The sequence below is a fragment of the Xiphophorus couchianus genome, chromosome 24 (assembly GCF_001444195.1).
Source record: "Xiphophorus couchianus chromosome 24, X_couchianus-1.0, whole genome shotgun sequence".
In the NCBI taxonomy this organism is placed as follows: domain Eukaryota; kingdom Metazoa; phylum Chordata; class Actinopteri; order Cyprinodontiformes; family Poeciliidae; genus Xiphophorus; species Xiphophorus couchianus.
In genome coordinates this window covers 9,703,695-9,722,004 of record NC_040251.1, presented here as the reverse complement: position 1 = coordinate 9,722,004, position 18,310 = coordinate 9,703,695, and the positions used below count along the sequence as shown (strand labels likewise).

At 38.0% G+C, this 18,310-nt stretch overlaps 1 protein-coding gene across 5 annotated transcripts; it reads left to right on the top strand.

The window, feature by feature from the left end:
• Positions 1–4,330: 4,330 nt before the first annotated feature.
• On the top strand, positions 4,331–17,275 carry znf217 (zinc finger protein 217). Of its 5 annotated transcripts, none has more exons than XM_028011392.1 (6): positions 4,469–4,653; positions 7,119–8,453; positions 8,578–8,685; positions 9,983–11,281; positions 11,407–11,535; positions 15,931–17,275. In XM_028011392.1, exons 2-5 carry the CDS (start codon positions 7,157–7,159, stop codon positions 11,517–11,519), a joined length of 2,817 nt encoding a protein of 938 aa, XP_027867193.1. In that variant the 5' UTR covers positions 4,469–4,653; positions 7,119–7,156; the 3' UTR covers positions 11,520–11,535; positions 15,931–17,275. The 5 variants fall into 5 exon arrangements, with proteins under 5 accessions (XP_027867191.1, XP_027867193.1, XP_027867194.1 ...); XM_028011393.1 differs by lacking the exon at positions 15,931–17,275 and adding an exon at positions 11,665–12,822; XM_028011390.1 differs by lacking the exons at positions 4,469–4,653; positions 15,931–17,275 and adding an exon at positions 4,331–4,451 and having other exon boundaries at positions 11,407–12,822.
• The last annotated feature ends 1,035 nt before the right edge of the window (positions 17,276–18,310 follow it).

Here is an 18,310-nt window from a genome sequence, read left to right as displayed (position 1 = left end):
TAATATTCTCACTCATATTTTTACTCTGATCATATCTTTCAGTTGTAGCTTCAAGCTGCTGGAGGAACAGGAACTGTCTGTGGTTAGAATCTTTGAATGATTGCTATTTTGAACCTCTGAAATGCTGCCGTTTTTGAGGCACACAGGTACATATGTAAACAGTGCTTCTGGAAAGTATTCAAACTTTTCTATGTTTTATGTTACAACCTTACTGCAAATTGTATTAAATTAATCACAATTCTTCACACAAATACTGCATTATGACAATGTGGATTTTCTTTTGAGTGATTTCTTGGTGTTCTATTTTTAATAAATCTGCAAACACTCAAAAACCTTTTTCCACATTATCCTAATGTGGACAGAATCTCAAGGCAGAATTTTGCCTTGAGATTAATTTAATATAATTTGGAATGAGGCTGTAACAGACAAAAATGTCGGAAAAGTGAAGCACTCTGAATACTTTCCAAATGTTCCGTATTGTAATAATAACTCAAAATCCCTTCACAGTAAAGTCAAGTGCTTAGATGCAATTTTTTTGATAATTATGGGCTGGATTAGGACTTTTACAAAGTGATGTCTGCCAATGCTGTATGGTGCTTTGCTGATACTTCACATTCTGAGATGGTCTGTTGTTCATATAATTATATGGAGCTCTAGGACTCTGCCTGAGGATTACAGGTTTAACTTGTTTAGCTGGGGCTGTTTGGCATGTCTAAATTCAGGTGTGGTTCTTGTACTCTGACATATTCAAAGAAATATTCAAATAACACCACTGTATTTTATTTATAAGTATTACTTTGCCTTTTAAATTGTGTCTTTTAAGAAAACAAGTCAACTATTTGATTAAAATAAGCTTTTTTATTTTTGTATAAAGCACTGTTTGCAACTTAAAGCTTTTCCATCAAAGTTGCTCTTTGCTTTCCCTGTCGTTTGTTTTCTGTGTAAGTTCCACATCAACTTTCTAAGAAGTCACGGTGGCACAGAAATAGTAAAAAAAAAAAAAAAAGTCTAAATGCCAAAAGAGCAAAAGACAGCAGGGCTCTTGCAGCACAACAGAGGTACCTTCCTTCCTAACCTCTTTTAGACAATTTCGCCACATGAAAGAGAGGAAATGTTTAAACTGTGAACTTCTTAAAGAAGGAGCACTTTTTGTGTCTGCTTAAATTTCTCCTCTTTTTTTGACCAGTAACTCCACTGCCCGGTAGCTTTGAATCAACATCACTGGGCCAGGGGTGAGAAAGGAGATTACATATTATCAGAGTCCTTCAGAAGCGGCACCAGGATTATGAAAGAAGCCAGGCTGCGAATCTGGAGAAGAACAATGCAGTCAGCTGCTCCTGACAAGCCGAGACAAAAACAAGCCATTCCCCATTCGTGGATCCAATCCCAATCAGGGTGGGTGTCCACTGAATGCATAATCATTCATCTGAGCAGTCCGTTTATATCAAGCTAAAATGTTGCTAAATGCAACATGATACTCAATGCACATGTGTACTTTTAAAAAACACAGGAGAGCTGCACAGCTCTGGTGAAATGTCCCCCACCAACAAAAGGTAATCCAATCAGTTAAAAAATAAACGCTGTTTCACACTTGTTGATTTCATTACCAACACACGGTGATGAATTTTAACTAAACAGCTGCAGTAAATCAATAAATTCCTATTCCTTCACAGTTAAAAACAAACTATGCCCAACTGTAACTAAAGTGTCTTGCAAAGCAAATCTTTTGGCATTTTTGCAGTCCTGAGGGATCACACTGCTGCTTTAGATTGATAGCTTTTCTCAGAGCCTTTGTGGTCACAGAACAATAGGAAATGAGCGGGAGGCCTCGACGTGTCACATGCGGTGCCTTTGATTAACATACTAGACTTGTTTGTGTAACAGGATCTTGGGGTGAGGTAGAAAAAAAATACTAAAAACTGAATCACAGCATTGGAGGGGGTAGGAAGATATTTTAATTTGACTCAGAGACAGAGAGTGAGTCAGTGTGCCGAACTATTATTTTAGAGGTTCTGCTTTAGACTGATTTGAGGTCGAGATTGAGGAGAAAACACTTAAAAAACAAACCTCCGAAAAGTCATTGATGCTTTGGAATGTACAGTGAAAAATGTTTGCTCACTTACATTTTCTTTATTAATAAATCTTCCAAATTTAACCATTCAGAGGGGATTTATTGTTACTGTGTTTGGGCTTAAATTCACAAACTCACTGGCCATTCTCCATTCTGCAGCAAAATTCACAGTTTCATCAAATATTTCAAGTTATGCAAGTCCTGACCTGAACTGAGGCAAATCGATTGGTGGCCCTGGATTCTTGACTTCTTGGATCATCCATTATGGTGGTGCTGGAGTAATTTTGGATGGATGAATCCTGTTCCTAGAAAAGTTTAGCTAAATGTTGTGTCAATTTGTTTACATTAAATCTGACTGTAGTTTGCTGGAGCCACAAAAGTTCAGAGATGACTTTTGTTGCCCATCCTAAACTGATGGATGTCAGTGGCTTTGTTTCTCAACTTTTCTTTAATTTCTTCCAATCAGAATATAACTTGACTTAATGTCTTGTTTTGATTGTTGATTCTATGTTGCATTGTTTCTGTGTTTGATATGATGTAAAGCACTTTGAAATGCCTTGCTGCTGAAATGTGCTATACAAATAAGATTTGATTGATTTTGATTAAGTGGCTTTTTGAGAGCTTTCAGTCAACTTCATGTTGTCAGACAGGTTTTAATCAAGGGAGCTCTAGATTCTACAAGCCAGGCAGTAACCAGACCTGGGCGGGGCAAGTGAAATTGAATTCAGCTTTTCCAAAAATGTGGTTAATCAAAGTTAATTAATGATTTAACAAGGAGGCACAGTTGTACTTTTACTGCGTTGAAGAGCTTTTTCCGCTTTTAATGATACATTATTTGATAAAATAATTTAAAAAGTTTTTATATATGTGTATATTTGCTCATTGTTGTCTGGTATTATGATTTGTTTGACAATCCTAAACATTTAAGTGTAACAAAACAGCTTAAACTAAAGAAATCTGTAAACGGGCGAATTTGTTTTGTTTTCTATTTTATTTATTTGTTTTATTTTTTCTTAATCTTTTCACATGCTTATTTTTCGGTTACACATTTTGATGACACTGTTTACCCAGACCTGTAAACCTACCCGTGTTTTCACTACCTAGTTGACACAGCATTGTCCCCACCTGTAAGGTAGCAGCAAAGAAACTCCAAACATCTTTAAATATATCTTGGCAAAACAGGAGGCAGTTTAAGAGCTAGCAATCCTCAGATAGTTTTGCCAAATGGAGTCTTTGTTCCATGTTCTACTCGGGAGTGGTTACAGATAAAAGTTTTCCTCTTTTTTTTTTTCTCCTTTCGGGGGAGGGAGAGGGTGTCTCCGTGATGAGTTTACACTACAAGTCTACTGAATATCTCCATTGACTGAAAGATGTTGAGCTAGCATCAATGTCTTCTTTGGAAAGTTTTTTTTTAGAGGTGGAGGAGGGGCGGGTTTAGGCTGCATGTGATCTTCTTTATCTCAAAACATCTGTGTTGCAATAGTGATTTCTCTGTGTTTTTAATATGTGTGACATATGTTAATGCTTTTTCATAATAAAATCATCCTTTATCATGCCCATTGTGTAAGGAAGTATATTTCTGTGTGTAGAATCACATTAAAGTGGATTTGTAACTGATCTCCTTTGGGTGGGTTAGGCTGATGAAATAGGAAGAACATGAAATTTCCCACAACTCAGCCAACCTGCTTCTGCATCTGCATTATAAAAAAAAAAGAAAGAAAGAAAAAGAAACCTCATGTAACAGTGAAAGGTTTAAGGAACCCCTCCCCCACCTCCACATGGTAGCTGATGCATGACATGAAAATGGAGGAAAGGACTACAGTTTAGGTGAGTTACACCTCAAAGTGTCACGTAGCCTCGTGTCAGCACACTAATTCACTTTATTGTGACAATTTACCCCTTTTTTCTTCTTAAAAACGGGACGCTTTAGCAGCATGCAAAGTCAAAGCAGTAAACAATGCAGAGCTCATGGACGCCACTGTATAGAGGTGTAACTGTTATAGTGAGTTTTGGAAAACAATCCGATATAAGTGTAAAAAAATGAAATCTTACCTGCGCCATTATTAAAGAAATGTTTTATAGGGATTAATATTATAACAAAGAGATAACTACTCCCATATTTTTAAGTGTGTTTTTTACAATGTGTCATTTTTCTGTCATTCATGGCCACGTGACTGTCGTGTGGGATTTTTTTTTTCTTCTTCTTTTATGGGGAAGGGGGTGACGCCGTGCACGCGCTCTACCTCCCCCCCACCCCGCTACCTCGAGACAGAAGCTGAGTGGCACAGCGCACGCGCCTCAGAACTCAACAGCTGCACGCAGTGAGGAGGAGGACTCGCCAAGTAGAACAAATATGATTCACATTCAAACAATTGATTAGGTGAGCCGTCCACCAGCACACACACACATACAGAGAGAGAGGGGGCGAGCGAGAGGGAGAGAGAGAGAGAGAGCTCTGAGTGAAATGAAGAAGCTACCCGACACAAACAGCAGCAGCAAAAAAAGCAGCGTGGCGGCTCACTCCTTCCTTTTCGCTCGTAGTATATCACTATAGTTAATACTAATCCGGAAATTCGGACTTGGTAGGTATTGTTTGGTGAGTTTCCACAGTTTGCTCGCAAGTCGTGAACAGCAGACAAGAAAGTGGTGGTGGTGGGGGGGGGGGGTAAATGTTTCCTAACTGTTTCTGGTATGCTCAAAATTACTTAACACGACGGGTTCATAAATTATGTCGGTGACCTTAGCGTGTTGTTGTGGTTCAAGTTTTAGAACAAACGGTTTAATGTTGCCATGGCATGCGCGTTGTCGTCTCTTTTGAACTGAATTCTTTGTTGTTGTTGTTTTTATTGAAGTTAAATTGTGACACAAAACTGTGTGGCTTTTTAAAAAAAACCAAATGAACTCCTCGTGTTTGACTTATAATGCACACATAGAAGCGTAATAGCCAGACTGTTAAAATAAAACATTTATTTTTGTTTGAGTTGTATAAAAGTTAACTGCTACTTGTAGCATCCCCCCCTCGCGACTCGATAAACGTTGAGGGTCTCTCTTAAACCACATCTGTGCTTTCTTGAATAACAAGGTGACTAACAGGAACACAAAGCCTGCGTGTACTTAAAAAAGCAGAAGAAACTAACAAAAACGCTCAAGGTCCTGCTTGTTATCGAAAGTATACCCTGAGGTCAACTGGATAAAGTGGCATAACATTAAGTTATAAACTTCGTGTCAAAAATTATTAAATATTGTCTAGATTTGATTTAGTTTGGATTTGATCTTAAGCAGAGTTGGGATTTTCCTGTTAACCTCATTTCCTCTTAAATAATGATTCATTTTCATGCAAGGTTTTGCTACATTAGGTTTTGCTAGCAGGAACAATAAAACACTTAAATTAAAATTGTTTTATTATAATGACACATTTAGTTTGTCAGTCTTTTGATGAAAATGTAATTTAGCTTTAGTCCTAATTTAATAATTTGTTGTCAAGCTGTAGCCCACTAAACTTTTATGTTTTAACAACAAACTTTTTAATTTACTAAATTTTAGTCATAATTTTAGATTTAAGTTCTGCCTTACAAAGCATGTTTTTAATTGGGGAAAAAAAATATTTGGATTTGCTTTTTTCAGTGCATTGTATACAAACTGAACAAAATTAATTGATAAGCTAAGAAAATGCTAAGCTACCTAGCACTTGAACTAAGCATTTATCATAGTAAAAGTTAGATTTTAAAGTGTCTTTAAGATTGCTCTGCCACTAAATGTAATCTTAAAACATTTTTTTTTAATTAAAATAACTTTTCAAAAATATTGAATAAAAAAGATATAAGCTGAAAAATAAATAATAAACTCCTAAAATAGCATTTATCGTAACCTGTTAAAAATAGGAAGTGGAAACATTCTGCTAAAAAAGTTTTAAATTTCACATATTTTATAAAATAGTTGGGTCCTTTCCCCCCCACTGATCAGTTCCAGTAGAAATCTTCACTTTAAATTTCAGATTTATAATTAGTCACTATGATTGCTTGGATGACTTTTCTTTTTTATGTCTTCTGTCTATCTCTCATCTCCTACTTCTTTGCATAAAAAACAAAGCAGTGAGAGATTATCTTGTGCAGTAGTTGCATTTAGTATTCAGTGTTCTTGGTTTGCTGCTCTTCAGAAGAACTATTTTAGCTAATTTGCAGCATTTAGAAGAAAGATTGAAATAGTTTAAGATTCACATGCTTTTTCTGCATTCTGTTGACCACTGTTATCTGAGGAATCTGTAACTCACAAGACAGAGAAAGAAGAAAATACCAGCACCTACTGGTATTGAAATATTCTAGTTATTCAAAAAATGTCATATTATTGGAAAGCCCATAAGAAATTTGGTCATGTCTGTGTTTAATATGTATGAAATGGTTTACATGGTTGATCCAGTTACTCCACATATCAACCACTCAGAGCAATAATAGGAACTTCTTCATACACTGGACCTCCATATACATGCTGTAAAAGAAACAGAGGATTTTAATGTTATACATTAGCGGACCATCCCAGATGGGTCAGGAAAAGCCTCTTTGTGTTGCTTGTTTTCATCTTTTAGGAATTTAAAATAAGGAAATCCATGTAATAGGTGATTAAAACAAGAAACAAATTACATGAGCATGAGAAATGATAAAGAAAGAAGATAAACTGGTGATAAATATTCATATTTTTAGTATTAACAGCTGTAAGCTAATTGGTAAACCAAACAGTTTCCTGAGATTAAGGCTACATTTTATGTTAACACTGAGTCTTTCAGCTTAGTGTGGTGCTTGATGTAGTTTTCAGACACTAACGTTAGTTTTTCTGGTTAGGGGAATGTCTGCTGTGACATAAAGAAACATTTAGTTTTTATCAGTGGTCTGTACAGAGAGGAAATGAGTTGTCTGTGTAGTTGATTGCTTAAAACAGATGCATTTCCTGTTTTCAGTATTAGAAGGTTGTTCCTATATATTTAAAGTTGATTATAGGGCAATTAATGGGCCAATCTTGTTTCAAAATGAATAAAATCTTAAATTTTTTTTAGGTTCCTCCTCTGGACTGTGTGCTGAGCCTCAGAGGAAAATGCCAACTCACTCTTTACTGCCGTTTGTGGACAGCCCAGATGGCCTTCTCCAAGATATCCTGATTAGTAACAATGCAGGAATCCCAGGGCCTGGTTGCAGCATGACACCGCAGAGTGCTTGCACTGCGAAGGCCATGTTACAGTCTGAGGACAATGTCCAGCTATCTTGCATGTTTTGCGACCAGGTTTTCACGCATCAGGATGAGCTCGGCCCGCACGTGCTCACACATCACCCCACTACGTTCTACGAACCCACGGTGCTGCTGGTCGATGCCGAGTTCAGGGTCCCCGGGGAGAGATCCCGGCCCAAACCCAGTGTCCTACCTGTGCAGGAGGAGGCGGCAGCTCCTAGCTGCATCGTTTGCGGTCAGGTGGCACACGATGCCAGTGAACTGGAGACCCACATGAGGAAGCACAAGGACTACTTTACGTACTGTTGCAACATTTGTGGACGGCGGTTCAGAGAGTCATGGTTTTTGAAAAATCACATGAAGATGCATGTGAAACCGGGACCAAAGAGCAGGGCTGTTCTGGACCAGGAGGCCCCATTCACCATTAATGGCATCACCCAGGAGCCATCTTTGGAGCCGGTCCTGTCTGTTTACAAAATGTGCATGGTTTGTGGGTTTTTCTTCCCTGATCATGACAGTTTGGCAGAACATAGTAAGGTTCACAACCGAGAGGCAGAGCTAGGTAAAGATGAAGGCAAGGAGAAGATTGATGGTGCTACTGAGTCCCACAAACAGAAAACTTTTTTATGTAGTCTCAACCTGCAGCCTGCCTCTGAAAATAAAAGTTTAAACAATGCAAGATCGTCTAAGTGGATTCCCCAGCTGGATCCCTTTACTACATATCAGGCCTGGCAGCTTGCGACAAAGGGCAAGATAGCAGTTGGTCCTAATAATACTAAAGATATCGGTCAAGAACTGAGCACAGACAACGAAGACTGTGGCTCTGATAAAGAAGACATGAGTGTTATATGGTCAGAAGGTCAAGGAGACAAAACTGTGAAAGAACTGCGGTCTCAGCCGCAGTCTGCTACTGAAACCTCCAACCCACCGCGGAGGTCACTCATGCAAAAACATAAGGACAAAGAGAGGCCAACCACTTGTGAGGAGTGTCACAAAACATTCAGGACCTATCACCAGTTGGTTCTCCACTCCAGGGTCCACAAGCGTGAGAGAGGTGGCGAAGATAGTCCAACTTCTTCTGCTGATGTGAAAATGCCAAGAACAGTCTCACAGGACCTGGCAGAGGAAACACACGAGGAGACCTTGGAGGAAAACTTGATTTCAGGTAAAACCGGAGCTCTGTTTAGGCTGCTACAAAGTGCTCCATCTGCTGACAAGATGGGTAATTGCACCTAACTTTTTTTTGGTTATATATTCCTTTACTGTTTTTGTTGTTGTTGTTTTTTCAGGTGAGGATGGTCTTGAGCGATCAAAATACAGGTCCAAAGAATGCAGCTATTGTGGCAAATCATTCCGTTCGAGTTATTACCTCACAGTTCACATGAGAACTCACACAGGTATTTATATATCAATTTTGCTTTAATTTGTAACCTTAAAATATTATTGATACATCTTAAAATGTTCCACATTTTGTAATGTCACAACCACAAACTTGTAAAAGTTTAAAGGTTTTTAATGAGAGTTTATGAGAGTGTAACAGAAAACATTGATGAAAATGATACATTGTTTTTTTTTAAGAAAGAAGATTCTATGGCATGCTTTTTTAGCATCCCTGAGGCAGTACTTTTGGTGCAGCTATACCTGGCACTTTTTGGTGCACATCTCTATCAGCTTTGCACATCTTGATACAAAAATATTTTGCCCATTCTGCTTTGCACAATAGCTCAGTCAGAAGTGACGAACACCAGTTTGTTTATGGCCTTTATCCTGCTAGAAAGTGAACCTTTGCCCAAGTCTGAAGTCTTTCACAGCCTGTAACTGTCTTTCTGCCAGGATTTGCCTGTTAATTTACCATTAACTTTGAGCAGCTTTTCTGTCTTTGCTGAAGAACAATATCTCCACCACATGGCATTTTGAATTTTTACATTGGTCTTGTTTGTCAAGAGCACTTCCACACATTTGCTATGTCTCCTGTAGTCCCTGTGGAAACCTGCAAACAATGATTTTGTTCTTGCTGCTTTTTCATAGTAGCCAGATTTGGAGATTTCATAACTAACCTTCGTATTGCCAGCTTCTATCACTTGAGCTAAGAGTCTCTGAAGCGCCTTCAGAGTTGTCAGGGTCTCTTGATATCTCTTCTCTGATAAATGCTCTCCTTTCCCAGTTGGTCAGTTTAGATGAATGGCCATATCTTTATAAGTTTGCAGCTTGGCAATACTTTCTCCTTCGTAGTTAGATTGAACAGAGCTTTATCAAATATTCACAGTTTGGGATATTGTTTATAACCAAGTCCTACTTTAAACTTCTCTAATGGTTTATCCTACACGGTCTGTTTTTTCACAAAGCTGTTTTTTCTCAAACAATTTAAGGCCTGAGGCCTTCAATAAATAAACACAGACTTTATCAAACCTTTAAACTTGATAAGTGCTGTACAAATGCAGGCCATTTATCGTTAAAGGGAGCTGAATATAAATGTATGCCTGACCTTTGAAAATTTTATTTATAAAAAAACAAAGTTTAAACATTTTTCTACTGCTTGGAAATTATGATCTATTTGTATGGGTCTCTTGTCTAAAATGTATCTAAATTTGTGACAAATCATCCCTTTATGTTGCATGCAAAAAGGCATGATTTTAAAATTAATCTGCGGTTCCTGCAATCAAGCTAAAGCGATTTAATTTGCATATTTTCCAGGTGAGAAACCCTATAAATGTGTTTATTGCAACTACGCAGCCGCTCAGAAGACTTCACTAAAATACCACTATGATCGTCGCCACAAAGACAAACGATATGTGGAAGCCTCCAGCAGATCTGTACCTTTACTACCTTCTCCTGATGGTAGTCCAGCCCCAAGCAGACCTAAACTCTGGGATTCAAAAGCAAATGGAAGACCTGAGGTTAGATTTGATAGCTTGGACATCAAACCAGACAAGCATATTGTGCAACTAAACACAGAATGCAATGATGTACAAGTAGAGCAACAACTAGTGGTTAACCTGAAGAAGGAAAAGGAGGAAAAGAACGAGAACGCTGAGGCCCCTTTAAATCTGTCGTTGAAAGTGTCTGTTTCTATAGCTGCCGAAGCCAGATGTGCATTGACGCCAAATTTATGCTCATTTTGCACATATAAAACTCTTTACCCTGAGGTTCTGACAATGCACAAAAGGTTGATACATAAAGACAAATCAGATGACGCCAAAAAGAACGAATATGGAGGCAATGTGAAACTAAGACGTTATACAGGTTGCCCCCCTGCTCTGGAGGGGAAAGACGTTACTCCTCTCCAGATCACTGATAGACGCCATCCTCGCCGGACCAAATCCCCGCTTCCACAACCCTCCAAACCTCCAGAAGGTCTCCCAGTAAAACAGCCTCATGGCCCAAAGTGCTCACCGGTCCCTACAGCAGGCCGAGACGTCACGCCAGGGTTTCAACCTTACAGACAAAATGCTGAGTCCCATGCCAACCAGGAATCCTCCAGGTACACAGAGGTTACGAGGAAAACCAACACAGGCAGTAAGTATGTAGCGGACAGGACAGCTTCTCTGGACAGAGTGGGAGTAAGCGAGAGGAGCTACCCATCAAGGAGCGGCGCCCTTTGGCACTCAGATGCTGCTCGCCTGTGTCTGTCGAGCAGATTTGGGAGCCTCCCTCAAATGGATTTTGGTGACCCGTCTGGCAAGAGATTGAAGCTTTCTGTACCAACAAACAGAGCGATTGAGACTGGTGAGAAAGCGTCTTTTAGAGCACCGCCACTAGACGGACCCAGTAGGCTGCTACTTCCAGGAAGAAACACATCGCAGGGGCCAGGCCCATCCTCGTCGTCCGAGGCCCTGTATCCAATAAAAACTGGGTCTGCATCTCTGGGGGGAAGTTTGGAGTCGGAGTGGAACATGATGAACTTTCTGCACTACACACCAAATGACCTGGCATCCCTCTACCACAGCACACCAACAAACCCCAGTCACGGAGGACTGGCTAACCCCAGAGTTGGTATGTCTTTAATTTGTACACTAAGAGGGAAACTTTGTACATTTTTACTGAAATTAAACATCAGTGTGTGTGTATATATGCATAATCCATGTTTTGAAGAACTAATATTAACTATTCTTGCTCAGGGGCCAGAACTCTACTGTACCAACCCTTACCAAGCCTACCCAGCCTTCCAAGGAGAGACCCCTCAACCTCTTTCCCACACCAGCGCTACGGGACCACTGACAAGAACTCCTAAAGTAAAAAGCAAAAAGGTAAACCACTGGAAAATATGTGCAACAAATTTGTTTTGAACTTCAAACCTTTTTTTCTTGCTTTTGCTGTTGTCCTTCACTGGATTGAAACTTGTTATTCGCAATATAATTTTGTTTCCCTTTTTCTAGATGTAAACAGAGCTGCTACCTTATTTTGGAAAACTTTATCGAAAAAGTATTTAATTTCTGCATTTATAAAAAGAGACTGTGCTCAGACTGTGCCTTTGTTGCCTTTAATTTAATGTAGATTCAATAGAAGACATTTTGTGTTGTATGGATATTTCAGGGGCTGAGAATTTCATTATACAGTTATTTTCTTATCCAAACGGGATAAGCGCACAGATATCTCTCCACTTGGTGTACACTGGGATATTGCTATCAATTTAAACATTTATCTAAAGTCATATTCTACCCACACTAATCTTTAAATATCAGGTTATGTTACAACAAAAGCAGTGCTTAAAATTAGATAAAATCTGCCTGTATGTGAGACAGGGTTTGTGTGAACATGGCGGCTCCATTCGCCTTCAGGCAGCGATTAAACTATTTTGTTTTTGTCTCTTCCGAAGCATCACAGAGTGAGAAGTTTGATGGCCTTGGTCCATTAGATTACAAGCAGGCCACAGAAACTGTTTCCTCTGGATGCTCTACCTCATGTTGCTTTCTGTACACTTAATTATTTTTAAGGCTGCTGTTGCTATAACGTCAACTGAGCTTGTGTACCTTGATAAATGGAGTATTTCAGAAATCGTCAAAACCACACGTAACACACTGACGCACAACTACATCTACATTTTTGGTTGTGGATTAACTTCATATGCTTCAAGCAGAAAATACTTTAGTTACAAGATTCTTTTAAAAGAGTACATTTAATCATTAACCTCTAGTGCCTCATATCCATCAGCTGCATACCATGGTACGGTTTGTAACGAAATGATCAAACCTTGTCATTTGATTGGTGCAGATTCAGTCTTGAAAGTGTGTAGTTTCAAATGACCTTTTATGTGTGTGCCTGGGAAAAACAACAACCTAAAAGCAGCTGTTTTGATTAATGATTCAATTAAATGTGAACTGTGAAGAAAAGAGTCTCAGGTTAACTGCTTTACTTGATGCTCAGGCGTCGCTTGTGTAATTTTGTGTTTCTGTTGCATTGAAATGCCTGAGATAAATGTGGGTTTTTGTATTTGGCTTGCATGTAAACTTAATGTAAAATTGATACTATTGTTTTGAGATTTGTATGACATTTCAGTAATAAAAATGAGAGGCAAAGAACTTGTCAAGGTTTTCCTCCTCTGTCTGGCCTTTCATTTTCTCTTGAGATACTTTGAGTAGCAAAGAGCTTTACATTCATTCATAGGATAAACTTGCAGCAAAGCAAGGCAAGTTTATCCAAGTTCAGGCAGTCACCAGTTTTATGCATTCTCCTAAATTGGTTCATCTCAGGAAATTTGAATATATTCAAACTGTTAATTTATTTCAGTAATCCCACCTACAAAGAGAAGTTCTTACAACGGCATGTTAAGGCCATTGTAGGAGTAAATTTCTGCCAAAAGTTTGCTAGAAAATTATCAGAAATTTTGAGATTCATCTCATGAATTGACTAGAAAAAACTTGGAAAGCTCTGAGTTTCATAAGTTGAACAGTTTTGTCTCCAATTCACTTTAACCTTTACTTTCTTGCTTTAACCACCAGAGGGCAGTATTTATTCAGTCTAGATTGTTGCCTTCGGTGATATGTTTCTTGAGCAGAGTTGCAGTGCAGTTGTATGCTGTAAAATCCTACAGAGTGACTAAGCTTCGAGTAGAATTACAGAGCAATGGGGCAAAGTGAATCATACTGTATATATATCTACATACATATGTCTGCCTTCATTCTGAAAAGTAAATCTTATTGCAAAAAAAAGAAAAAACTTAACAGATTATGGTAATGCCTACGCCCAAAGTGCTGATGTCTCATATGTGTTACAGCACAGCAGGAGAATATTATATTTATTTATTGAATTGCTATTTGTAAAAGCAAAAGGAAGAAAAATAATCTGATAAGTTTGGAAAAAGCCTCTTCATCAACGGAGACATCAGTACACTATTGTTGACTTTTCTCTGTAAAAGAAGACGACTGACAAAACTTATCCCTGCTGTGTATTCTGTAAACAACAAACTGCAAGAGACAATCTTCTGCGCACTGAACATTTTAAACTTCGATTCTTCCTCTCTCCCCTTCATCAACCCCTCCTCCCTTTTTGAGGAGACCACATCTGTTTGCTGTCTGTTCCCCTGGGCCTGCACTGTGTAATCTATTGCATTAGCTCACATTAGTGCATATCGCCCATGGGCCTCGGTAATCACAAACGCAAAATGAGCATTTCACTTAGCATCACCCTCATGTTTCCTCACACTGTGGCAGACCTAGAGCAAAGGCGTTCTTGAGGACGCGAGTCAACAACAGCTTATGACATCCGTCCTGTTACACCCGATCCCCACGTCAAAAGAGTGTGACGGTTTTCATGTAAAGCTTTGTTAATAGGCCAAAATAAGGAACACTTTGTTTCCCATCCTCTGCTTACTTCCTGTTCTGGATCTTTTTCTGTAACACGAGAAGCTTGAGGAGAGGTAACGTTTCTCCCAGAATCTTGGTCTGACTTCAATCATTTTTAGACATCGCGGGCCCTTCTCTTCCCTTATGCTTTGTTTTGTCATTCTGCAGGAAGCAGACTTTTATCAAGTTTTTGATGCACATTTAAAATATAGATTAAAGAAATCAGTTTCACATGTTTGAGTAAAAACTTTGTTTTCAATCTGGTTGTTTGTGCAGGCAGAAAAAGTCCAAGGCATAAGCAAATGAAGCTGCTGCTACAGGCATCCAGACCAGTAGGGGGCACCCAGGAACACCCTACATCTCAAACAATACTTTTCATAAAAAATCTGCATTGTTTGTGAAGCTCAGGCCTACTTTTTTATTTGCTTTTAAGGGTTATGAATAGCAAAAATAAGAGCACTATAAGTATTGTAATTGTCATGTGTGCCCTTCATTTGAAGACCAAAATAGGGAAGAATAGTTTTGTTTGCTCTTTTTTTTTTTTTACTGTAGTATACAATCTCCAGAAAATGCAATATTCCTGCCACAATTTTGATCTGAATATAATTTTTCAGGGACTGAGTGCAATTCTATCATTATTTTTACTGCAAAATAATTATTGTTTGTACTGGTCAACATCATACTTTAGACAAATTATTTAGCAATATAAATATTAAACTTCATGCTTGATTTATATTTTAATTCCTAATGGGACATCTGTGCCAAGAGAGACATTATAACCAAATAAAATCTTAGCTTCTGTTACAAAACCTCCAGCCATAAGAGGGCATCCAAGAACACTCAATAAGAATACAAATTTCAAAACATTTGTCAAAAACTTGATTCTGACTTTTAAAATTTTCTTTGCCGGTCAATGAAAGTGAACTAATTTACTAATGAACTTAGTAAAAAGACAATCAATATGTGATTTAAAAAATCATATCAACATTACTCATGAATAGCTATAATTTACTGTTTAAAGTTTAGAATGTATTGTTGATATTTTATAATTTTTTTAACTTGTTCTGCTTGTGTCAGCTTGAGTCAGTGTTCTTGAACACTAATGTGGCAAATTTATCAATAATATAACTAAGCTTGAATCATTGCCTTTCAGTATTTATACAACTGGAACTTTTTTAAAGTTTTGTCACATTATAACTGAAAACTTTAAATAAAATTTTTCATTTCTAAAAAGTGTTGGGTACATTTGTATTCAGCAGTCTTTCCTGTAATCTTGCCTTTAGAAATCACGTAAATCAAGTAACGAAAGTTCAATTGTGTCAAATATAAGTATGAATACAGCTGTTCTATGAAGACCTCAGAGGTTTGTTATGAAAGCTGTGGCCTGTGGTATTCAGAGTGAATTCTTTGTAGAAGCACCTTCTGCTGCGAGTCCAGGTCTTTTGGCTTATGTTTCTACCAGCTTTGCACATAAAGTGTGATGACGTCTGTGCTTTATTTCTCAAATTGGTTGAATTGTATATATTCTTAATGTTTGTTTTTGTTATTGTTGTCCATTTGTCTTGTCCGCTTTGACATATGCTGCTACCTTTCTTTCACCCTGGGAAACAGATCTGGATCTCAATGGGTTTTTTATCTGGTTACATAAAGGTTTATTAACAATAATAAAAAACAGAGACTGACATTTTAACCTCCGTTTGGACACAGAGTGTCAGTAAAAAGCAATTTTCAAGTTTTGCTATTACATACTAGTCAGGTTATATATCTAGTAAGCTATTCCATTGCATCTGTGGCTATGTGTTAAGGTGAGCTCTCTCCCTGAAAGGTGAACCTCTTCCTTCTGTCTCTTATGTTTTTCAGTCTCCAATAGATTTCCTGTAGAATTGTCTAGAATCTTCCTATCAACTCTGCGCACCTCTCCTGACCCTGCGGATGAACAACATCCCCACAGCATGATACTGCCACCACCACATATCACTCTGGGCATGATGTGAGGCTACAGAAGGTCAATGTGCTGACATTAAATTACACAGAAGAAGCAAGTTAAAAGGAAGCTTGTTGTACTTGTTTTAAATGATTCCTAAATGAAAATAATATTATAAAAGTAAAACAAAAAAATAATTGTGTCATAAACCATTCCAATAAAATTTTGCTTGAAGCCCCATAATACCATAGGGGTGAGTGTTATGTGCAATAAACTAAGACAAAAATTAGGCCATGTTGAACTACTTTCTCTTAAAATTCTAGGCATTTGCATCAAATACTTACATTTTATTTAAGAGATTCCTTATGTTGGAAATGTTTTATGCTGGATTTTTTATGTTTGATTTTATAGAAGGTTATGTTTAAGACTTGCAGATAGAAGCATTTGATATTGAATATTTTTTATATGCATATGTGGCTGTATGTTTTTCTTCTTCCCCTTTAGTCTTCTCAATCCTTTTATCACTCATAATTGTTGCCTCCAGAACGTCAAATTGCTTGAATTAGCAATTGGGCCAGCACAGCAGTTATATGGTCAATTGTTGAACATCCTGTCAGACTTTGAGGCTAAAAGTCTGCTGTGTCTGCGATCGCTCATCATCGTCACCCCATTCCCTCTGAGGAAGAGGGAGCGATGTAACGGTTCCCACAAAAACAGCCCGTGGCCTAAGGAGAGGGATTTGGGTGTCTGGAGACAACAGAGGCCATATGGAGCGGGGCTGAGATAGCAAGGCGCATGTACAGAATAATGGATGATGTGTCATGTTTCATGTTGCAGAGAAGCCATCAGGAGACTTGGGTTGGGGGAAATCAAAAGGCTCACACACAGCACAAGCGACTGTTGGACCATTTAGCATTTTTTGATTATTTTCATGCTGGGAGAGCGCCGAACATATAGGCCTGATAGATGAGGTCTTCTGTTTTCAATACCTGTGGTCTGTGTAGGTTATTTATGAGTGAATACAGTCAGGATTCAGAATGGCTATTATATGCAGGACTATTGGAATGATGACTTTACCAGTCTGATGAACAGATCACCTGTGTACTGAATCTAAAAACTACTCAAGCGAGTCACAGAACCAAGAGCAACTATAAATAGAACAACTTTATCCAAAACACCAATCAACCAATCATATATTTAAAAGGCATTTTTATACAGTCAGCTGTAACACAAGTTGCTATACTCAGGTTATAAACCATAAAAAACATGCAACAAAAACACCAGAAAATTAAAATAAAAAAAAAATTAAAATAGGACAACAATAAAACATCACCTTGTAGAGCTGAGCACCAGATACTGATTTAAAGAATGTGAAAATAAGAAAATCTAAAGAAAATCTATTTTTTCCATGTGTAAATATATATATATATATATATATATATATATATATATATATATATATATATATACAGTACAGACCAAAAGTTTGGACACACCTTTTAATTCAATGAGTTTATTTTCATGACCATTGACATTGTAGATTCACACTGAAGGCATCAAAACTATGAATAACACATGTGGAAATATGCACTAAACAAAAAAGTGTAAAACAACTGAAAATACCCCTTATATTCTAGTTTCTTCAAAGTAGCAATCTTTTGCTGTGATTACTGCTTTGCACACACTCTGCATTTTCTTGATGAGCTTCAAGAGGTCGTCACCTGAAATGGTTTTCACTTCATAGGTGTGCCCTGTCAGGTTAATAAGTGGGATTTCTTGCCTTATAAATAGTCATGAAAATAAAGAAAACCCATTGAATTAGACAGGTGTGTCCAAATATTGGTCTGTACTTTATATATATTTATATACAGTATATATATATATATATATATATATATATATATATATATATATATATATATATATATATATATATACAGGTATATACACAACAGTAATCACATTGTAATGCAGCACCTTCATCCCTTCAGTAACAGCCCTGCAAAGGACAGGGTGGACACAGAAAAGAGGAGCATATGCCACCACTGCAGTGGAGATAAAACCTCCTCAGTCCAAGCCGATTGCCACAGGGGCCGTGTATACAGAGTCCCTCCCCCTTCCCTTTTTTATCAGCCCTACCTGAATGTGAAATAAGCCGAGCACCTCCTCTCTGTTTTTCTCCCAGTGTCAGAACTACGTTTAAGTGCTGTTTCCGATACCCATGAGTAAGCCCCATAAAAGCCGCCCCATCGCCGCAGCGTTATTGTTTCTTGCGGATGATTGATTGATGGATGAGGGCTGACACTTCAATGAAGC

Coding starts and splice junctions, on each gene's coding strand:
- znf217 (XM_028011392.1), top strand. CDS start 7,157: ATGCCAACTCACTCTTTACTGCCGTTTGTGGACAGCCCAGATGGCCTT. Junction 8,686..9,982: donor TCACATGAGAACTCACACAG/GTATTTATATAT, acceptor CATATTTTCCAG/GTGAGAAACCCTATAAATGT. Junction 11,282..11,406: donor ACTGGCTAACCCCAGAGTTG/GTATGTCTTTAA, acceptor ATTCTTGCTCAG/GGGCCAGAACTCTACTGTAC.